The 24,175-nt window shown below is 42.5% G+C and overlaps 1 protein-coding gene across 6 annotated transcripts in view; it reads right to left on the bottom strand.

Annotated features, from left to right (window-relative positions):
• Positions 1–12,447, bottom strand: part of SOAT1 (sterol O-acyltransferase 1) — a 61,584-nt gene extending 49,137 nt beyond the window's left edge. For 2 of the 6 annotated variants that reach the window (XM_005217031.5, XM_059875261.1), the window contains exons 1-3: positions 12,320–12,447; positions 9,764–9,863; positions 191–319 (exon numbers count right to left, since the gene is read on the bottom strand). In XM_005217031.5, coding sequence (XP_005217088.1) covers positions 191–319; positions 9,764–9,806 — 172 coding nt within the window. In that variant the 5' untranslated portion in view covers positions 9,807–9,863; positions 12,320–12,447. 6 annotated transcript variants of the gene reach the window in all.
• Between the last annotated feature and the right edge of the window lie 11,728 nt (positions 12,448–24,175).

Genomic DNA, 24,175 nt, shown 5'->3' with positions numbered 1-24,175 from the left:
GTCGCTCAGTCGTGTCCGACTCTTAGTGACCCCATGGACTGCAGCCTACCAGGCTCCTCCGTCCATGGATTCTCCAGGCAAGAGTACTGGAGTGGGGAGTTAAGAGCTAAAGAGATGGTAATCCTTGTTCAGGAACACTGAACTTGCTCCCGATTTCATTAATTCACCTCAGAAAAAGTAAAAGCCTCACCATTACTAAGCGCCTCTTGGGACTCCTCTGCACAGTCTCTCTGGTCTTCTTCCTCTTCCTCAGCATGGTTACTGGACTTCGATAGCCGTTTTCGTACAGACATCTTTTCTTCACCCACTACCATGCTGTCTAGGAAAGAAGATATAAAAAGCTTTAAACTAAGGATATGGCATAGGTAAATTTCATAATATCACCATATTTAAGGGGAGGTGACGAATGATATATTTTCTTCCTTTTGTTATACTTTTAATCACGTTTAAACATTTTCTGAGTACAAGATACTGTAACAAATAATGAAGAAATCAGTCTTGATAAAAATCATTGGCTGGTTTCAAAACAGAGCCCCCATTCTTAAAAAAAAAAAAAAAAAAGGTTGAACAAACAAGGCATAAGTACATAAAAAATTAAGAATTAAGTAAAGGGTAAGTTAAAAGATGCCACAGGAAAGAACACGATAAATAGTCAAGTGGGTGGTAAGAATGATACATACCTGAAGTGCAGAGACAGAAGAGATCATTAAGAGGTGCAAAGGTTTCATAGGAAAGAAGGTATGTGACCTGTGTCTTGAAGGATGAGAACGGAGGACTCCATGGGTGAGAAAGGGTGAAAGCAAGGTCCTTGTAAGCCCTGCTCAGGGGCCCATGACTGATCAGACTACTTCGTTAGAGGACAAGAAACAAGCTTCTGTTGAGTTTTACTAATTACCAGGACTCTGCTAGGTGCTTTAAGTTTTCTGTCTAATCTTCAAAATTCTGTCAAAAAAAAAAAAAATCCTATTATTACTCCTGGTTCACATATGAGAAAAAATAAGGTTCCAGGTAGTTATGGTCAATGCCTTCCACACATACACCAGGAACATACCAACAGCTGGACTAGTTTATTAGGAATGTGTATCATGGGAAACTGTGGGGCATCCCAGGGAGAGAATATTTGAAGCGATTTATTTAGGGCTTGGGATCTGACTAAGTGATTTTGGGCAGAGTCCAAAGAAGCAGGGGTTCACTCTGGCTTGAGGGTTATCAGAAAGTGAGGACAGTTTGATGATTGGGTATACCAACAAATCTTCTCTATAAGGAGGCAGAGTAGAGGGTGGCTAAAGCTGCGACTGGCAAAACAGCAACAATCATTCCCAGTAGACTGGGGAGACAGATGCTAGATTCTTTGTGACTTGGGCAAGCATTGATGATTACATGATCTTATTCTTATCTTGATCCATCATGTTGACAGAATGGTCTTGTCTAAAGCTCACGTTCAGTGAAACCATTTATGTTCAACAGAATAGCCTGAAGACCTGGCTGTCAAGTGCCAGGCTCGCCCAGAAACTCCAAAGCCTAGTTGATTGCACCAGAGCAGCTCCAGGACTATTTGCTTCTTCTCATGACAGTAACTTGTCCAAGACCACAAAGCTAATGGCAGGGTCAGATCAGAACCTGGATCAGATCCAAACTACAAACATCACCTGCTGTTTGGATTCTTTTTTCTTAAGTCGATAATAGAAAAAGATTTGAAAAAAGAGCTGGGGTCAAACTGTAAAGACCTAACAAATTAGGACTTTTTTAAGGCAGTGGTAACCCACTCCAGTACTTTTGCCTGAGAAATCCCATGGATGGAAGAGCCTGGTAGGCTGCAGTCCATGGGGTCACGAAGAGTTGGACAGGACTGAGTGGCTTCACTTTCTCTTTTCACTTTCATGCACTGGAGAAGGAAATGGCAACCCACTCCAGCATGCTTGCCTGGAGAATCCCAGGGACGGGAGACTGGTTGGCCGCCGTCTATGGGGTCGCACAGAGTCGGACACGACTGACGTGACTTAGCAGCAGGCCATTTTAAGCACTGACAAACATAATCAAAATCAAATTTTAGGCAGATCAATATCAAGACTATAATATGCTTACTCCAAAGCAGTGTTTAACTATACAGAAGTTTTTGGCAGTCTAAAGCAAAACATAATAAAGTATTCACTACATTATTTTAAAATCGTAAGATTATGGTCTTTTAAAACAGTTATGTTAAAATGCCCTTTACATACAAAATGGAGTACATGGTGAATTTGATTGTTTTCTTAAATACCAATGCTTGGCAAAGTAAAAATCTGACAAATCTAGATCACTTCCCTTCTATTTTTTTTTTTGTTGTTGTTGTTGTTGAAATCAAATGAAGCAGAATTATGGAATAGTTCCAGGTAGAGCTCAGTGGTAAAGAATCCACGTGTCAAGGAGGAGACATGATCCCTGGGTCGGGAAGATCCCCTGGAGAAGGAAATGGTGACCGCTCCAGTATTCTTGCCTGGGAAATCCCAGGGACAGAGGGACCAGGTGGGCTACAGTCCAAGGGATCATGGATACAATTTGGAGACCGACATATCAAGTAGAAATTTTAGGAGAACAATAGATCCAATTAAGAAGAGAAACCTAGGGAAGAGGTCAGGGTTACTGGTAAATTTAAAATAATTTGTGTAACACTGACAGAGGAAGCCAGAAGAACATCTAATTCTTCAACGCGAAAGATTAGAGAACTGACAATTAAACTCTGAGGGATGCCCTCTATCTAGTAAGACAACAAGAGATAGAAAAGAAATCAGGGACAAAGAAGAGAGAAAGAAAAGATGCAAGAAGAACCAAGATGTTTCAAAAAGGAATTATACAGGGGTTAACAGTGTGGAATTAAAAATAGGGACTCTTACTTTTGAGTCCTTACATGTTTTACATGTATTATTATTTTAATTTCAATATAATCTTTAAAGTAAATACAACTATTTTATTCCCACAGTATTGTCTTTGGTCACCATGTCTTCCTATATACTCCTTCCTGTCTCAAAATATAGTTTAGGGAGGTGATTTAGTTTACTCCAAATCATAAAGGGATTCAAAACTGCAGAAAAGGGATTCAAAACCAGAACTACTGGATTCCCCAGCCTCTACTCTAATCAGCAGGTGGCCCTGACTCATCTCCTCCACTAAGGTTTCTTTGATCACTCACCTTCCCCTGTGGTCCAAACGCACCTTGTGTGTCCTGTCACACTAATACACTCAGTGGGCAATACTATCTGCCTCTTCCACTCAGCATAAGCTTCTTAAAGACCGGGACTAAATGGGATTTTCTCTTTGAATTCCCCAAATCTAGTGGGAAGTATTAATACAGAAAGTGATGTATCAGTTAATACCACAACCAATTATTCTGAGTAATACAATACAGTTCTCTAAACTTAAGAGAATAAAGAGGAAAATCTACAATGGAAGAACACCAATGAGCACCACCTTCACGGTTAACAGCTTTACACCTTCTACTCAACAATAAGATTGACAACTGTTCTTGATTGGGGATGGGGGCCCCATAGACTAAGGGTCTGGGGAAGCTACTTTGGATATTTCAAATATAAACTGAAATAGACAATTTTACATTTGTCACATAAAGCAAGCAACACAGGCTATGTCACTTTGCTTGTGGCTTGAGACTGTATCAACTCCCTGAGAAATCAGTAAAAGAGGTTAAAGAAAAAAAACAACAACCAAGTTTGACAAACAAATGCTGTTAAACTGATCAAAAGGGGAAAAAAATCTAAGCCTGAGTACACTGTAGCAAAAACTTACAAGGAGTCCTTGGTGATGAGACTGGGAACCATCAACCTAGCGAGTAAGGCCTAACTTCACAAGCTGAAGCACAAGTACTGAGTTTGCACAATTACACTGCCACAGATCAATGGAGTGAGCCAAAGAAGAAAACAGCAACTCTTCATAAAGACCTTTATGTCGTAGTCTATACTAGTATCTTTGCCCTCAGTTTCCTCCCTTAGCAGGAAAAGAGAACCATAAGACAGCAGGGAAAACTCAAGATGTGGTATCACAATACCAAGAGGCAGTCAATGTCTCTGCTCTATTACACTGCATCTTCACGTAAATCCTCCAACCCCTGAATCCTACATCTAGAAAGTTAACTACTACTGCACACACACACAAAGATAATAAAATGTTGGCACTCTGCTGTGTATTAACAACCTAGTTTAAAAAATTAACTAAGTGAATGCAATCCCTACATATCTATGCCCTGTATGCTACATGACACAAATATAAAGTTGCATTGTCCCTCAAATTCTACATGTTTGCTCTTAATAGGTGTTAGATGATGGCAGAGTTCCATAATTACACACTTTCTCAAATGCAGCTCAAGCATCATATGGCTTCCAAGAAAACATTAATAAATTCTGTTACTGTCATACACACAGAATTTAGGAAGGAAAACTATCACCTATGCTTCATCTCAATTTTGACCAAATCCAAGATTATGACAAGATGTCTGAACTGAGTCCCTCCTGCTATCCATGTCAGTAACAGTACACGACTGTTGTGGCAGAAAACGGAAGGAAATTACAGTAACGCTCAGTTCAACTGTTCCTTCCTTACAAAGGTGGATCCCTTCAGCCTCTGTGTGGAGAGCAGACCACAGGAGGGCAAGAGTGTAAGCAAGGGAACGCCTTGTAACCAGGTGAGATGAAGGAGAGAGATGAATTTTTGACTATTCATTTAGATGGGACTGTGAATCCACTCTTACCAATCTAGACACAGGCAAACTACTTCAGCTACTGCAAAGTTAAAAATTCAAACTGTCATTAATTCTAAGTGGTTTCTAGGTGCTGGCATGAATCACTGCCCTTATATGTGAGATCACAGTCTTTTCTTGCCCTTCTATTATTAACAATAATAACAAAAGTTATCCTCCTCATTTCCTGTTATTTCCAAGTTACTGTTCCTCCTTCCCTTCCTTAAAATAGGTCAGTCAGATTATCACACCTGATACTTCTCTTTGTATGTACTGTCTTCCTGATCACTCCCCTCGTTTACTAAGAATATGAATACATCACTCACTCCTCCTGTCTCCCTTTCAGTAACTCTTCCACACTTTTTTTTACTTCAACATCCATGTTCCTAGATCCAAGCTCCTGGTCTCCAAGTTCCTAGACTTCCTTCTTTCTCCAAAAAGCTGTTCTTATGTCCCAGTCAAATCCTCCCCTAGAACTTACTGATACCAACAAGTGCACCATGTCCATAATTCTAATTTCCAGTGGCTAACCCTCTGATCACCACCAGTTCACTCACTATGATACCCTTCTCTCCTCACCAGACCCAGATTTCCCTGAGCTCCAGACTCCTATCCAAAGGCCTACCGGACCCCTTTATGTAGGCAGATGTCTTATGGGCATCTCAAACTTTAACAGGACCAAAAGTGAACTACTGATGTTCCGGCCAACTCCATTCTTCCATCTTTCTTAATTCAGTTACTGGAACTAGCAGTCAGTCTTTGCCCAGATTAAAAACAAAAAACCCCATATTATCCTTCTTTACTTTCCCTTAACCAAGCCAACAGCGGGCCATTTTACTCTGCCTTCAAAATATATATCCCGTTCTAACATCTTTTTACCCCATCCACCACCTTCAGCACAACCTAAACCACCGACCCTTCTCACTGTAGTGGCCTAACTGGTCCCTCTTCATCTTCTCCCTTCTGGTCACACAGGGCCCAGAGTAAACTTTTTAAAAGGTAAATCTCAGCAGATCATTGCCCTACCTCAAAATCCTTTAAGCACCGAATTGTTTCAAGTCCTCACCACTGTCGAGTAACTCCTCCACCCATGATCTGCCATTCCCCTCCCTGGCCTTCATCTCCCTACCCTCCACCTTCTACTACAGTTCTCAGTTGCTCTCCTCCTGTCACTTTGGCCTTTTGCTGTTTCTTTGAAAATCCAACCTTACTCCCACTTAAAGGTCTCTGCTGTTGCCGCTCTCTGGCTCATCTCCCGCAGAACCCTCAAAGATTCCTCCTTTACTTTGTTCAAGTTCTCAAATGTCCCCTCCCCAGGGACTCCCTACCTACCCCCAACTAAAATAAACACTCACACCCACTTTAGTCTTATTTCCCCTGCTTTATTTTTCTTCAGAGCATGTATGGGCTAATACATTATAGTGTTAATTGCCTGTCTACACCATGAAAAGACTAATCCCCATGAAAGGCAGAATTCTGTCTTTTCATCACTTTATCCAACTATCTAGAACTCTGCTTGAACAGTCGGTACTTAATACGTATTTGTTGAATGAGTTAATAGATATCAAGCATTTTCACACAGTAAGAAAATAAAACAACTTCCTTTCACATGTTCATGAAACAATCATCAAGAGGCTAGAATGAGAGCTGAAACTCATGTTCATTTCTAACTGTACCTTTTAATACTAAAAGATAAATATAGCAACTAGTTTGGGGTTTTTAAGTTGTATGAATATACCTAAAAATAATCTGTTCTAGAGCTTAAGATTCTTCATCAACATCTGCCATTCTGGACCCAAAAACAAACTTAGGCTATGAAAAAAATCTGCTAACAAATGCTATGATTTTTACTTCACTGGAAAACCTCTCAAACTTGAGAGACTGTTCTCATGAAATAACTCAAATAATTAGAACAAACATTACTTTCTGGTAAGACCTTTGTGTATATTACCTCCTTTAAACTTAACAATAACCCTGAGGTAGGTAATCCTGTCCCCATTTTCAAAAAGAAAAAAGTAGTTGACATCCAGAAACAAAATTAGAGACAACAATAAAGAAAACTTTAAAAGTAGGAAGAAGAAAAAAAAATAAATAAATAAAAGTAGGAAGAAAGGAGAAAGCAAGCACAGGTTTTTCCTCTGAAGGTTAAACGGCTTACATTTCTTATGAGTCCCCAAACACATCACTGCATCAAAGCAGACCTACTTCCCTGGCCACAGCAGTGAATTCAAACCACTAGGCCGACAGAACGCCCCTGAAGTTCATGCTTTAATGACGCTGGCACATTTTTTAAAAGGCTATGGTCATTTAAACACAGAAGGCAAGGAAAAAAATCTTAATGTATACTGAAAAACAATTTTTTAAACTTTTGACACAAAATATAGGTGTCAAGTATCTGAAAATTCAGGTATTTTAAGCATCACTTTCTACAATGATGTGAGATTTACTGTAAATAATACAGAGGTCTACCCCATTAACTGTTCTAGCACCCTTCTGTGTGTGCATGCGCACGCGCGCACACACACACACACACACACACACATAAGAGAAGGCATAACCAAACACTTGGAGAAGTTGGGTAAGTCCTCATAAAGGTGACATTAGAGCCAGAGTTCAAAGAAGAAACAGAAGTTTGCCAGGCATTCAAAACGGAGCCAGATGAAAAGCACTATGAAAACACGAACAAGTACAGACCTTGGTGATAGATCTATTATTTCAAACATTTTATTGATGTCTACTACACACCAGGCCCTGGGATACAACGATGACTGCCAACAGTCTGAACCCTCAAGGAATGAAAAATCAGTGGGAGGAAGATATAAAAACATAATTACAGGAGTATTACAGAATAGTAACTCAGATGTACGTACATAATGAACAGAATATAAGTCTGATGCCCAATAGACTTTAGGGGCAATTAGGAAAGGTTTCCTGAAGTAGGTAAAATCTAGGTTAGATCTAAAAGGAAGGAAAGGAAAAGACTGGAACACAAGGGAAATGGAAGGGCAAGGACAAAAAGTCAAGGGCCCTCAGAGGATTCTAAGAAGTCTGGAACTTAACACAAACAAGGAGTTGATAGAGGCTTTTAAACAAGAGAGTGACTTAATATCTGTCTGAGGTAGTATTTGTTTTTTAGTAAGAATTAAGGCAGCAAGGTGGAGGATGTGTTAAGAGAAAGGAGAGCTTGGCAGTGCTGGGGCCCAGGGCAGGCTGCCCCCAAATATGCCTCAATGGCACACTGACTGTATTGAAGAAAGAGCCGTTGTCAAGACAGACTTTGACCCTCCTCTCTGTCCTGCTTTCCTAAAAGCAGGAAATAAAATCTCCATGTAAAAGGTGCCCTCCCTGTATGCGGAAGTAGAAAGACATCCTTATCACCAGAGATGGGGAATGCAGGGCCCAGAGGCCTATATAAGGAAAACACCCGGCACTTCTTTGCTAATTTACTACCCAAGCCCAAACTTTGCTTAAGATTCTTATTAACTAAGCACCCAAACCTAAGTTTCTTTGTCCAGTCAATTCTTAATTTATTGTTGGTCTAAAATATGTAAGAGCCGCCACCTTCACTCACTTCTTAGGTCCTGTTTCTATGAGAGATCCATGCCCATGAATCAAAGATTCTTTTTCTCCTGTTAATCTACCTTGTATCAAGAACTCAAGAGGGGTTCAATCAACTATATACTCCAATATAAAGTTTTTGTAGAAGGTTAATTTGTTATGTATTATTTTATCAAAATAAAAAAAGCAAATTCTAGCGGGGGGGAAAAGAACTCAAGAAGGGTGAAGGGGGAAATTTTGCCCTCCTGGACCACAGGAAGAACAATGAGCTCTCACAAAATGATACAAGCCTAAAGTAAGGCTCAAATGACATGCGTTTCTTAAAAGAACAAATGATTTTATGAAGAAGAGATAAGAGAGACCAGATTAATTTACAAACATTAAGCTGAGGCATCTACGAGACACCCAAGTGCCGACATCCAGAGTGCCTGCGTGCTCAGTCACTAAGTTCTATCTGACTCTGTGACTCCATGGACTGTAGCCCACCAGGCTCCTAGGTCTATGGGATTTCCCAGGCAAGAACACTGGAGTGGGTTGCCATTCCCTTCTCCAGGGGATCTTCCAGACCCAAGGACAGAACCCGTATCTCGCATCTCCTGCATTGGCAGACCGATTCTTTAACACTGAGCCACCTAGAAGATACTACATCCAGAGGGCAGGAAATACAGATCCCAAAAGAGTTTCTGAACTAAGCCTCCGAGTGTGCCATTAAGCTAAGTAACTACAGGAGAAGAGAAATGAGTAGTTAAGTTCATATGATACGCCTATGAGTCAGTCAAGTGATGACGGTTGACAGGAAGATGAACATACAAAACTGGACTGAAAACAGATGTACGATTCATTGGTATACAAGCAGCAGCTAAGGCCAAGCACAGGCAGGAAGTCTCAGGAGAAACCATAAGTCAAGAAAAGAGATTACTTAGAAAATAATAAAGCTAACATTTGCCATAACTTTGGCTAATTTAAGCCTCACAACAACCTATGCAGCAGGATTTTTTTTTTTTTTTGGCGAGCTACACAGCTTGCGGGATCTTAGCCCCCTAACCAGGGGTTGAACCTGGGCCACAGGCAGGGAAAAGGTCCTAACCACTGGACCACCAGGGAAGTCCCACTATTATCCCACTTTAACAGTGATTTATGATTTTCCCAATACTACAAGGCAATTAAAGAACTGTATAAAACAAAGGCCCAGGAAAGATGAGAGGAAAACCAGGAGCAAGGAATGTTCCAAATCAAGTTAGAGGATTCAAGAGGTAACCTACGGTCAATATCATGGAAAATTTACATAAGACCTTAAAAAGAGAGCAGAAACAAACAAACAAACAAAAAGAGGGTGGGACATAGGCTATTTCACAATCTGGGGACATTAATAGGTACGATTTACTTGCAGTTGGTTTCAGGAAGGACAAAAATATATTGAATTGGGTTGCAAAATGAGTTTTGAGGAAGTAAAAATCATGATCATAAGACTAGACTCACCAGAGGTCCAGCAAGAAAGGAACCAGGCACTCCTGTTTACCATGCCAGTAACATTTACAGGGCTGGGTGGCAGCGTCAGGTCATACCTCACTTAACATTTCTGTTTAAAAGATGCAAATGATTCGGAAATACTACTCAACTCAAAGTCACATGCCAGTAAGTGGCAACAGAAACATTTACACCCAAAGTGACATAAAGCTGACTAAATAGCTATTTTAAAAACATAACACACTGAACAATTATTCCTTAAGAATCCAATCAATTCAATGGTTTTGGTATGTTCAGTGTGGTAGTATCTAACTTGTCTTACACAAGCAAAACAGAAAAAATTGGACTGAACCGCTAAAACGTACTGTGCCAGAAAGAAGTATTCAAGTGTTCTCGGTTAGCCCGTCTGCAGTGTTCTTATTAATTAAGCTTTCAAAAGAACCTGTAAATCTATAAAACACTGAACACCTACTCTAGGTAAAGACTTTGCTACAACACTCCCAGATTGAGTAGTGGTAAAGAGAAACACTTTACAGATCAATGTAGCAATTCAAAACAGAAACTTGCTCTTCCTTCCTCCTAAAGGCTGGCCTCAGTACAACTCTGTATTTACATATCAAAGAACTAGGTCATTAGGTCAATCAGCAAAACTAAAGAACACAAATTCTCATTATAGGATCAGTATAAGCACTTACCCTGTGGTAAATTCCAAAAATAAATTTCTCTAACTACTCTTTGTTAAGGGGCTTCCCTGGTGGCTCAGATGGTAAAGTCTGTCTGCAGTGCTGGAGACCCGAGTTCCATCCCTAGATCAGGACGATCCCCGAGAAGGAAATGGCAACCCACTCTGGTATTCTTGCCTGGAAAATCCCATGGACAGAGGAGCCTGGTGGGCTATAGTCCATGGGGTCGCAAAGAGTCCAACAGGACTGAGCGACTTCACTCTGAACTTGCTGCTGCTGCTGCTGAGTCGCTTCAGTCGTGTCCGACTCTGTGTGACCCCATAGACGGCAGCTCACCAAGCTCCCCTGTCCCTGGGATTCTCCAGGCAAGAACACTGGAGTGGGTTGCCATTTCCTTCTCCAATGCATGAAAGTGAAAAGTCAAAGTGAAGTCGCTTAAGTAGCGTCCAACCCTCAGCGACCCCGTGGACTGCAGCCCACCAGGCTCCTCCATCCATGTGATTTTCCAGGCAGAAGTACTCGAGTGGGGTGCCATTGCCTTCTCCGCTCTGAACTTTGAGCCTTTGTTAAAAACCTTTTCCTTTTCCAAGGAAACAGATAACCTTCTCTAGAAAATATTTTTCATTCAAAAGTCCTCTCCTCTGTCCTCCAACTTTTTCATTGTGCAAGGTGCTAAGTCTTGAGAATTAAGATCTAAATAAGATGGACCAATCCAGCCTTCATGAAATGCTAGTAGAGGAAACAAGCGTTGAAGTAACTAATGCAGCTCATTACAACTGATAATGAACTGAAGCAAAGGAAAACAGAATGCTGGGAGGTTTTAACCAGGACAGGGTGAGTTTCCCGAGATATTTGGGCTGATACTGGAGGAAATTAGAGAATTAGAGGTAGAGTAAACCCCTAAAGACTAGGAGATAATAAAGAGAAACTTTCTAAAAACAAAAATAAAGCTGGTATGGCTTGAGCCCAGAGAGCCAGGAGAACACCGGCTCAAACTGAACTGGAAATGAGCATGGCAGTAGTGTTTTGATCTTTATCCTAAGAATGTGAAATCCTGGCGAGCTCTCAGCAGGTGATGCAGCGACACACGTGCATTTTAAAATAATTACGCATTAAAATTCCTTGCAAAATCCGTCCTCATGCCTAGACAATCTACAACTTCCCTAATAAGCCATACATCGATACTGTCCAAGTTAAAACAATGGGGGGGAAAATGCTTCAAGTTGAATTCTACTCAACAGACTCTGAAAAAATAGTAGCTTAAACAGCTAAGCATCCACTTTAATATTAAGTGACCAATACACTTAACCCATATACAAACGTGGAATATAGAATGTATCGTTGTTTCTCGCTTACAAATAATTCCTGAATATACATATCACTTAAACTGCATGCCTATTAACATTTAAGAATGTCAGAAAATTACATCCTAATACTGCAAAATAAAATATGAGCTACATTAAACTCTTTGGCACCCAGATTTACCACACTTTCTTCCCCCAAGTCAATTTGAAGCTGAATCTGATTGAGTTCGTGGTATCGCTTTTTCAGGAATAAAATGTTTTCTAATTCGTAACTTTCTTTACCACTGGCTTGATAAAGGCCACAGAATTTGAGGGTGGACACCAAACAAACCTCTAAGATTTAAAAGGTTGCCAGACACCCCTGCGCCCCCAGGTAACTTTCCCGCCCGCCCCAACCCCCAAAATGACCAGAACCCACGGAGCCTCTCCCTCCCCCGCAGCCCCGGGGCAAGGCCAGGCCCGCGGGGCCGGAGTTGCAGCAGACACGTCTCTCCCCTTCCTCTTAGGCAGAGGTGGGCGGACCCAGGCGGGAAGGGAGGAGGGGGACAGGGAAGCATGGGCCGGTGGCCGGGGAACCTCACCACGGAAGGCAAAGCCGAGAAGCTGTCCCAGACCCGATGGCAGGCTGGTCGGCTCCGCGCCGCTAGCTCTTCTGATGCCCCAGGCCGGCAACACAGCCAGCCCAACCGCAGACGAAGATAAAGCTCCCGACCCCTCCCCCGCCTCCAGCCTCTGAGCCCGCTACGCAGCGTCACGCGCACGGCCAGCGCCGGCTGAGGATTTCATTGGTAATCCCGCTCCAGGCTCCGCCCACCGCCCACGGCCGCCCCGCCCCTTCCCGGGCGCGCAAGGTGCCCAGGGCTAGAGCTCCCGGCTAACCTCGGCCAGTTGACTTGGTTAGCTTCTCGCAAGCAGGTCTTGACTCTCACGACAGCAGCTTGCTTTCCATTTCTGCCCCATTGATCGAATGTGCTGCAGAAATGGGACCGAGCCAATTTGGGACCCGTCTGAAAAGGCAGCTTTTGCCTGATAGCGCGGGACTGGCGAGTTTCAGTTCAGTCGCTCAGTCGTGTCCGACTCTTTGCGACCCCATGAATCGCAGCACGCCAGGCCTCCCTGTCCATCACCAACTCCCGGAGTTCACTCAGACTCACGTCCATCGAGTCAGTGATGCCATCCAGCCATCTCATCCTCTGTCGTCCCCTTCTCCTCCTGCACCCAATCCCTCCCAGCATCAGAGACTTTTCCAATGAGTCAACTCTTCGCATGAGGGGCCCAAAGTACTGGAGTTTCAGCTTTAGCATCATTCCTTCCAAAGAAATCCCAGGGCTGATCTCCTTTTGGTTGCCTCTTATAGAGACTCGAGGAATCCGCCTGTAGAACTGTGGACCATTGCAGTTTGAACCGACACCACCACCCCCACCGCCCGCACTAGCCCGAAGCGTTTGTCATGGGATGCCTTAATACTTTTTAAACAGTTAAACAGTTCTTAACTGTGTCTTCCGGGAACTGGATAAGGATACGGTAAGATAAATGAAATAACGAGGCAATTAAGAAATTTAAAAGGGAATTTCACAATTAAAAAATGGTGCAGAGAGGTTTGGGACATAGGTTAGGTTGCAGGCGGCTGCGACCGGCGAACTAAGCGCGCCCGAGAGGAGCTACCCCGCGTCCGAGGTCAGGGGCGGCTGGGAGGAGCTACCCCACGCCCCCAAGCCCGAGGCCAGGGGCGGTGGCCGGGAGGACCAACTCCACGCCCCAAAGCCTGAGGCCGGGGGCAGCGGCCGGGAGGACCAACCCCACGCCCCCAAGCCCGAGGCCGGGGGCGGCGGCCGGGAGGACCAACCCCACGCCCAAGGAGCCGTGGCTGCGCGGGCGCAGGAGGGCCTAGAGGAGCTATCCCACGTTGAAGGTCAGAATGGGCGGCGGTGAGGAGATACCCCTCCTCCAAGGTAAGGAGCAGCGGCTGCGCTTTGCTGGAGCAGCCGTGAAGATATACCCCACGCCCAAGGTAAGAGAAACCCAAGTAAGACGGTAGGTGTTTCAAGAGGGCATCAGAGGGCAGATACACTGAAACCATACTCACAGAAAACTAGTCAGTCTAATCACACTAGGACCACAGCCTTGTCTAACTCAATGAAACTAAGCCATGCCCCTGGGGCAACCCAAGATGGGCGGGACATGGTGGAGAGATCTGACAGAATGTGATCCACTGGAGATCAGATCAGATCAGTCGCTCAGTCGTGTCCGACTCTTTGCGACCCCATGAATCGCAGCACGCCAGGCCTCCCTGTCCATCACCAACTCCCGGAGTTCACTCAGACTCACATCCATCAAGTCAGTGATGCCATCCAGCCATCTCATCCTCTGTCATCCCCTTCTCCTCCTGCCCCCAATCCCTCCCAGCATCAGTCTTTTCCAATGAGTCAACTCTTCGCATGAGGTGGCCAAAGTACTGGAGTTTCAGCTTTAGCATCATTCCTTCCAAAGAAATCCCAGGGCTGATCTCCTTCAGAATGGACTGGTTGGATCTCCTTGCAGTCCAAGGGACTCTCAAGAGTCTTCTCCAACACCACAGTTAAAAAGCATCAATTCTTCGGCTCTCAGCCTTCTTCACAGTCCAACTCTCACATCCATACATGACCACAGGAAAAACCATAGTCTTGACTAGATGGACCTTTGTTGGCAAAGTAATGTCTCTGCTTTTGAATATGCTATCTAGGTTGGTCATAACTTTCCTTCCAAGGAATAAGCGTCTTTTAATTTCATGGCTGCAGTCACCATCTGTAGTGATTTTGGAGCCCAGAAAAATAAAGTCTGACACTGTTTCCACTGTTTCCCCATCTATTTCCCATGAAGTGATGGGACTGGATGCCATGATCTTCGTTTTCTGAATGTTGAGCTTTAAGCCAACTTTTTCACTCTCCACTTTCACTTTCATCACGAGGCTTTTGAGTTCCTCTTCACTTTCTGCCATAAGGGTGGTGTCATCTGCATATCTGAGGTTATTGATATTTCTCCCGGCAATCTTGATTCCAGCTTGTGCTTCTTCCAGTCCAGTGTTTCTCATGATGTACTCTGCATATAAGTTAAATAAGCAGGGTGACAATATACAGCCTTGATGAACTCCTTTTCCTATTTGGAACCAGTCTGTTGTTCCATGTCCCGTTCTAACTGTTGCTTCCTGACCTGCATACAAATTTCTCAAGAGGCAGATCAGGTGTTCTGGTATTCCCATCTCTTTCAGAATTGAGAAGGCAGTGGCAAACCACTTCAGTATTCTTGCCTTGAGAACCCCGTGAACAGTATGAAAAGGCAAAATGATAGGATACTGAAAGAGGAACTCCCCAGGTCAGTAGGTGCCCAATATGCTACTAGAGATCAGTGGAGAAATAACTCCAAAAAGAATGAAGGGATGGAGCCAAAGCAAAAAGAATACCCAGCTGTGGATGTGACTGGTGATAGAACCAAGGTCCGATGCTGTAAAGAGCAATATTGCATAGGAACCTGGAATGTCAGGTCCATGAATCAAGGCAAATTGGAAGTGGTCAAACAAGAGACGGCAAGAGTGAATGTCGACATTCTAGGAATCAGCGAACTGAAATGGACTGGAATGGGTGAATTTAACTCAGATGACCATTATATCTACTACTGTGGGCAGGAATCCCTCAGAAGAAATGGAGTGGCCATCATGGTCAACAAAAGAGTCTGAAATGCAGTACTTGGATGCAATCTCAAAAACAACAGAATGATCTCTGTTCGTCTCCAAGGCAAACCATTCAATATCACAGTAATCCAAGTCTATGCCCCAACCAGTAACGCTGAAGAAACTGAAGTTGAATGGTTCTATGAAGACCTACAAGACCTTTTAGAACTAACACCCAAAAAAGATGTCCTTTTCATTATAGGGGACTGCAATGCAAAAGTAGGAAGTCAAGAAACACCTGGAGTAACAGGCAGATTTGGCCTTGGAATACGGAATGAAGCAGGGCAAAGACTAATAGAGTTTTGCCAAGAAAATGCACTGGTCATAACAAATACCCTCTTCCAACAACACAAGAGAAGACTCTACACATGGACATCACCAGATGGTCAACACCGAAACCAGATTGATTATATTCTTTGCAGCCAAAGATGGAGAAGCTCTATACAGTCAGCAAAAACAAGACCAGGAGCTGACTGTGGCTCAGATCATGAACTCCTTATTGCCAAATTCAGACTTAAATTGAAGAAAGTGGGGAAAACCACTAGACCATTCAGGTATGACCTAAATCAAATCCCTTATGATTATACAGTGGAAGTGAGAAATAGATTTAAGGGCCTAGATCTGATAGATAGAGTGCCTGATGAACTATGGAATGAGGTTCGTGACATTGTACAGGAGACAGGGATCAAGACCATCCCCATGGAAAAGAAATGCAAAAAAGCAAAATGGCTGTCTGGGGAGGCCTTACAAATAGCTGTGAAAAGAAGAGAAGTGAAAAGCAAAGGAGAAAAGGAAAGATATAAATGTCTGAATGCAGAGTTCCAAAGAATAGCAAGAAGAGATAAGAAAGCCTTCTTCAGCGATCAATGCAAAGAAATAGAGGAAAACAACAGAATGGGAAGGACTAGGGATCTCTTCAAGAAAATCAGAGATACCAAAGGAACATTTCATGCAAAGCTGGGCTCGATAAAGGACAGAAATGGTACGGACCTAACAGAAGCAGAAGATATTAAGAAGAGATGGCAAGAATTCACAGAAGAACTGTACAAAAAAGATCTTCACGACCCAGATAATCACGATAGTGTGATCACTGACCTAGAGCCAGACATCCTGGAATGTGAAGTCAAGTGGGCCTTAGAAAGCATCACTACAAACAAAGCTAGTGGAGGTGATGGAATTCCAGTTGAGCTATTCCAAATCCTGAAAGATGATGCTGTGAACATGCTGCACTCAATATGCCAGCAAATTTGGAAAACTCAGCAGTGGCCACAGGACTGGAAAAGGTCATTTTTCATTCCAATCCCAAAGAAAGGCAATGCCAAAGAATGCTCAAACTACCGCACATTTGCACTCATCTCACACACTAGTAAAGTAACGCTCAGAATTCTCCAAGCTAGGCTTCAGCAATATGTGAACCGTGAACTTCCTGATGTTCAAGCTAGTTTTAGAAAAGGCAGAGGAACCAGAGATCAAATTGCCAACATTCACTGGATCATGGAAAAAGCAAGAGAGTTCCAGAAAAGCATCTATTTCCGCTTTATTGACTATGTCAAAGCCTTTGACTGTGTGGATCACAATAAACTGTGGAAAATTCTTCAAGAGATGGGAATACCAGACCACCTGACCTGGCTCTTGAGAAATCTGTATGCAGGTCAGGAAGCAACAGTTAGAACTGGACATGGAACAACAGACTGGTTCTAAATAGGAAAAGGAGTTTGTCAAGGCTGTATATTTTCACCCTGCGTATTTAACTTATATGCAGAGTACATCATGAGAAACGCTGGACTGGAAGAAGCACAAGCTGGAATCAAGATTGCCAGGAGAAATATCAATCACCTCAGATATGCAGATGACACCACCCTTATGGCAGAACAGCCAGCGTTGTTCACCCCAAAGCAGAACCTGGCCTCAGCATTCAATCAATTCATGACTCCCAGTTGTTGGCAGACCCACCCAGTTTACGTCTTCTGATAGGAACAGAATGAAAGGACAAAATAGGGGATTAAACAGTTAATCCCAGTAGGAATTAACTAGAAAGTAGTTAAAAGTACTAAGTAGAAAAAATATGAGAGACCCCCTTTAAGTTAATGATTACTCAAGAGAAGCCGATTTACTTAGCAACAAAACCATGCAGCAGAAGCACAAGCTATGCCTCCAAACAGTGAGACAGTGGTGGCACGAGACACACACCCTGCCCAGTGCTAATTGTCAGCTGGATGACAGTAGGATCTGATAGATCCCAATGGCTTTTGTCCTGCACCTCTCTAAGTCTCTTCTTATCTATCATTTTTCCTCAAGCAGAATTCTTGCTAAGACCTAAAGGACTGTGGTACCAGAGCTCTTTGCTGTGTATGTGCTCCGTCACATCCGACTCTTTGCAACTGCATGGACTAGATTCTGCCAGGCTCCTCTGCCCATGGAATTTTTTTAGGCAAAAATGAGTAAGTTGGCATTTCCCGATCCAAGCAGCTCTTTGGAGCCGCTAAAACAATTCCCAAACGGTTTCACTTCTACTGTTGCAGTTGCTAATTGTCTCAACTGGATGACAGTAGAGTCTGATAGATCCCAATAGCGTTTGTCCTTCACCTCTCCCCTTCTATCAGTTTAAGAGCAGTAGGAACACAGCGACTCCTTTCTTTGAGACTCAGCTCGCCACTATATACACACTTGTTTGACTCGTTTTCTTCCTCTGTTTCATTTATTCATTCAAAAAATACTGCATTTTGTTGTCGGCACTAGGGATACAGTAGTGAATATAACAGAAACCCAGCACTTACGTGTCTAGTGCAAAATATAAATTTTTTTATAAAAGTAAATATGATAATTGCAGGCAAAGATAAATGCTAAGAAGAAAATAAAATAGGGAGTTTGTTTGTGGTCCAGTGGTTAGAACTGCAAGCTCTCACTGCTGGGGACATGGGTTCAATCCCTGGTCAGAGAACTAAAATCCCACAATCTGAGCAGTGTGGCCAAAAAAAGAAAAACAAAACAGAAGAGTCACTAAAGGACTTTATGAGGAGATGATCTGAACTGAGACTTAAATGAGAAGGAGCCAGCTATGCCAAGTAGGGGAAGAAAACCATGCTAGACAGAGGATATGGTGTGGAATGCAGATGCTGAGCAACTTTGGCTTATTTGAGGAACCAAAGACCAGGAGGCTTGAAGCACTGTGTGAAGGGTATGAGACTGAGGTTGTCAAGAAAGTGAAAGTGAAGTCGCTCAGTCATGTCCAACTCTTTGCGACCCCATGGACTATAGCCTACCAGGCTTCTCAGTCCATAGGATTTTCCAGGCAAGAATACCGGAGTGGGTTGCCATTGCCTTCTCCAGGGGATCTTCCCGACTCAGGGATCGCACCCGGGTCTCCCGCATTGTAGGCAGACGCTTTACCCTCTGAGCCACCAGGGAAGCCGAAGCCTAATCATGTTGTTTTTATTTTGGGGCGTTATGTCTTGTTTTTAATAATTTCATTTATTATTTTATTTTTGGCTGTGCCGGGTCTTCATTGCTTCAGACTTTCTCTAGTTGTGGTGAGCAGGGACTTACTCTCTAGTTATGATGTCCAGGCTTCTCATTGTGATGGATTCTCTTTTTTTTTTTTAAAAAAAGAGTATTTATTTATTTGGCTGCCCTGGGTCTTAGTGTTGACATTTGAACTCTTAGTTGAGGCATGTGGGATCTAGTTCCCTGACAGGGATTGAACCCAGGCCCCCTGTGTTGGGAACATGGACTCTTTAGCCACTGGACCACCAGGAACGTCCCAAGATGGCTTCTCTTGTTGCAGAGCATAGGCACTGGAGCATGGGCTTCAGTAGTTGCAACAAGTGGGCTTAGTTGCCCCACAGCACATGGGATTTTCCCTGACCAGGGATCTAACCTGTGTCCCATTCATTGGCAGGTGAATTCTTAACCACTGGACCACCAGGGAAGTCCTTGTCTTATTTTTTAAGTCAAGATGTTTTGGAGAGAATGACTTGCAAAGTGTAGAAATGGGACAGGGAAAATCAGAGAATGATAAGGAGCTATTGGACAAGTCCATGGGATATATGATGGTGACCTGGATTGTGTTGGTTGCTATAGAAATAGAAATGAAAGGATCTCAAGTTATTTTCCTGAAGTGCAGGTGTGAAGAAAAGTAGTAAACAAGGTGACTCCCAGGTGGTTTTCTTAAGCGAGTGGGAGGATGCCGTTTAATCCAAGGGGGAAGGTCATTTAATATGACTGAAGTGAAGTGAAGTGAAAGTCACTCAGTCGTGTCTGACTCTTTGTGACCCCATGGACTGCAGCCTGCCAGGCTCTTCTCCAAGCCAGAACACTGGAGGGGGTAGCCGTTGCCGTCTCCAGCGGATCTTCCTAGACCAGGGATCAAACCCAGGTCTCCCTCATTGCAGGCGGATTCTTTACCATCTGAGCCACCAAGGAAGCCCAATATGACTAGAGGGACCCTGAAAGCCTCTGCCCAAACTCTCCCACCACTGGCCTGAAAATCTCATATCACTCACTCCTTGGGGTCAACCCTTGGTTAAATGTGAATGTTGGCTTCATCACGTTCCAAAAACCACATATACAGAACTTCTATTAGTTGCTAGGGATATAAAGATGAATAAAAACAAGTATATATTGGGGAAATTGATCATAACTAAGCCATTTCAAGACAATAAGACAAATATGTATTATAATAAAAAGAGGTAATAAAAGTGCCTCCCTTACAGAGTCACCAAAATGAGTTAATGCCTATAAAGCCCCAGGCACTGACACTGGATTATAGAAGTACTCAATAAATATTATTTTTTTTTATACTTGTCTACACTGAAGTATATCATTATTGTTGATGTTATTATCTTCTGGATTCAGTGGGAGCAGATGAAAGAATGATCACAGTCTGCTACTTTAGGAGAAGGAAGTTTGAATAGAGAAAGTCTGCTTGACTCTAGCTTTCTGAATCAGTAGGAAGAAAGAGGAGTTTAGTTGGCAAGCAAGGGAGAAGGGACATTCCAAGGAAAAGAGGGTCAAAAGCTAACAAGATGAGAGCAAGGAGACAGGAAAGTAGCTGAGTATAGTTCAAGTGTAGGGTACTTACCAAGAAGAGGCAAGAGATAAAGCTGGTGTCGGAACTTAAGAAATGTGTAGACCATATTGAGACATTCGAACTCAGACTCCCATAGACAGCGGGGAGCCAGTGAAGGACATTAAGTAGGAAAGAGTCCTGATAGACTGTATGAGGCTTCCCAAGTGGCTCAGTGGTAAAAAAAAAAACCTGCCTGCAAATGCAGGAAACATGGGTTGGATCCCTGGGTCTGGAAGATCCCCTGGAGAAGGAAATGGCAACCCACTCCAGTATTCTTGCCTGGAGAATCCCTTGGACAGAGGAGCCTGGCAGGCCACAGTACATGGGGTTGCAAAGAGTCGGACACGACTGAGCAACTGAACACACAGATACACAAGAGGAAATGCAACTGGAAGTGGAGAGACCAACTAAAAGGGCCTCACAGTAACAGAGGTGAGAGACGATAAGGGCCTAAACTGGGGCAGCAATAAGTGTAGTGAAAAAAAAGGGGCATATTTGAGAGGTATTTAGAGAGACAACTGACAGAACTAGGGAGTGTTTAGATGTGGTGGTTCAGTATGTATTCAGGATTTCCAACTTAGCAGACTGGGTGGCCAAAGTTAACGCTGACTGAAATAATAAAATGCATCCTGGAGAAGGAGGAAGAATAAGCTTTACTCAGATTAATATTTAAGCTGAACTAGTTTGCCTCCAACTGAGACCTAAAGAAACTGAACAGGAAATAATCAAGTTTTGTTTAGTTTTACAATAAAATAGCTTTAAGTTTCTCTCTTTTGACTGCGCATGTGGGACCTTGGTTCCCTGATCCAGGATCGAACTCGTGCCCTCTGTAGTGGACACACAGAGTCCTAACCACTGGACTGCCATGGAATTCCCTAACTTTAATATTTTTTTGTTGATTATATCAATAATATGTACATGTTGCAGAAAATAAAATCAAATACAGAAAAGTACAAAAAGACATGTAATGTCCTACCACCCAGGGATGCTGCTAAACTTTTTCATGCAGGGAAAGAAAAGGACAGTTGGTCCGAGCCTGAGGACTGAGCCCTATTACAAGAAGACATTGAGGTCTACAGGGAGCCAGAAAGGGAAATTAAACATGAATCAAATCGAGTTTTAAAACAAAATATCTCAGTTCTTCAAAGGCTCACATCTCCCTTAATGATACCAAACAAGCAGTAAATAATTATTCCATTGCAAATATGTGTAATTTCTCAACTGGCACTCAGGCATAGTGAAAATATAGACTCATCCAGAGTTAAAGTTTCATGACTAAGGTAAGAACAATGAAGCAAGAGTGTAAATCAGCATGACCTTGATTGGTATGTCCCTGAAAAGTCTTGGAGAGCTGAATCCTCTCTTGTTTATGTATTCTGGAAGTACCCCGCACAGTATGTAAAAGAGTACCTGATGAACATGTTGAGTAAATTAGTGAGGTCAACTTAAAGAAGTCAACTGAAGTATAGGATTGTGGGCAGATCCCCAACTAAAGAAAGGTCAGATACAACTTCACTCCTTCTCTTAGTGATTCAGTCATCTTGCATGTTGTCATCACTTGTTTATCTACTAACAGATTTCTTTAGAAACAAGGGAGAGAACTACCAATCCCTGTTAAGTAGACTGCGGCTATATAGATTGCCTCTAGCTCTAAATAGCACAGTACATTTTAGGCACTGCCATAAAATAATAGAATAATAATATCAATAGTTCAAGCAATATACACACGTAAGAAAACACCCTCAAGGGGATTCTTAATGGCCCAGTGGTTAAGAATCTGCCTTGCAATGCAGAGAACATGATCCTCGGTCTGGGAAGATCTCACATGCCACACAGCATCTAAGCCCGTGAGCCACAACTACTGAGCCTGCACTCTGGAGCCCACGAGCCCAACTGCTGAGCCCACGTCGGGCAGCTACTGAAGTCCTCCTGCCTAGAACCCAGGCTCCACAGCAAGAGAAGCCACTGCAACGAGGAGTCTGTGCATCTCAACAAAAAGTAGCCCTTGCTCTCTGCAATTAGAGAAAGGCTGCGAGCAGCAACGAAGACCCAGAGCAGCCAAAGATAAATAAATAAATGTTTTGTTTTAAGAAAGAAAACACCCTCAAAGTTTCCTGAATCACCAGATGGGTTTTTTTAATCTCACTGGAATTAAGTTGGTATAAATCTAAAGAAGATTCTGGTCTGTTAAGATGATATGGAAAGCCCTAGAAAAACCACTAAGAAATTAACTCCAAAAATATAGGGGAAAAATCATTCAAGGAATTTAAATGTTACACTAGGAAATATTCAGTTAATGAAAAAAGAGTAAAATAGAAAGAGACAAACAAAAAAGACAAGAAACACAGAAAACAAAAATTTCAATCTCAGACATAAATTCAACTATATCAATAATAATAATGTCGTGTGAATGGATTGAACAAACTATGTTAATAAGCAATATCCATTTATATGCTATCTATGGGAGCACAGTTTGGAATCAAAGATACACATAGGTTGAAATTTAAAGAATGGAAACAGATATACCATACAAAAAGCAATCACAAGAAAGCTGGAGTGGTGACAGTAATATTGGATAAAATAGACTTTATAGCAAAAATATTTAACTGGGTGCAACCACTTTGCAAAAAAAGTAGTATTACTGCCATTGTGACCCCCACTCCTAGGTATATATCCAAGATAAATGTCCACACAAATACTTGTACAAAAATGTTCATAGCAGCATTATTCATAATGACCAAAAAGTAGAAACAACCTAAATGTTTATCAACTTGTGAATCAATAAACAAAACATGGTATATCCATATAATGAAATATCATTCATCCATAAAAAGAAATTAAGTAGTAACAAAAGTTTCAACATGGATGAAACTTGAATATATTATGCTAAGGAGAACTAAGATTGTCACAGAAAACCACATACTATAAGACTCCATTTATATGGAATGTCCAGAATAGGTAAACCTGTATTGACAAAAAGAACACTGGGGTTACGCAGAGCTGGGAGAACTGAATGGAAATTAGGAGTGACTGCTGAGACATACAGAGTTTCTTTGGGGGTGATGAAAGGATTCTGAAACTGATTGTAGTGACGGTTGCACAACTCTGTGACTACACTAAAAACCATTGACTTGTACGCTTTAAATGGGTGGATTTTATCTAAATAAAGTTATTTTTAAATACAGGTTAAACTAATACCTAATTCTGAATATTCATTGGAAGGACTGGTGCTTAAGCTGAAGCTCCAATACTATGAACACCTGATGCGAAGAGCTGACTCACTGGAAAAGACCCTGATGCTGGGAAAGACTGAGGGCAAGAGGAAAAGGGGGCAACAGAGGATGAGTTGGTTGGATGGCATCACTGACTCAATGGACATGAGTTTGAGAAAACTCAGGGAGATAGTGATGGACAGAGAAGCCTGCCATGTTTATGGGGTCGTAGTTCATGGGATTACAAAGAGTCTAATACGACTTAGCGACTGAACAACAACAACAGAAACTAATATAGAGGTCTGAATGGTGGTTACCTTTTGCCAAGTTGTCCGTTGAGAGAAGGCATGAGGGAGACCGCTGGTGTGTTAGGAATATTCAGTGTCTTGATTTGGGTGGTGATTACTTGAATGTACACAAATGTAAGTTCTTCAAACTATATACTGAAGAA

The sequence above is a fragment of the Bos taurus genome, chromosome 16, assembly GCF_002263795.3.
Source record: "Bos taurus isolate L1 Dominette 01449 registration number 42190680 breed Hereford chromosome 16, ARS-UCD2.0, whole genome shotgun sequence".
In the NCBI taxonomy this organism is placed as follows: Eukaryota; Metazoa; Chordata; class Mammalia; order Artiodactyla; family Bovidae; genus Bos; species Bos taurus.
The sequence above is the reverse complement of the archived record's forward strand: the minus strand, read 5'-3'. Positions and strand labels throughout refer to the sequence as shown.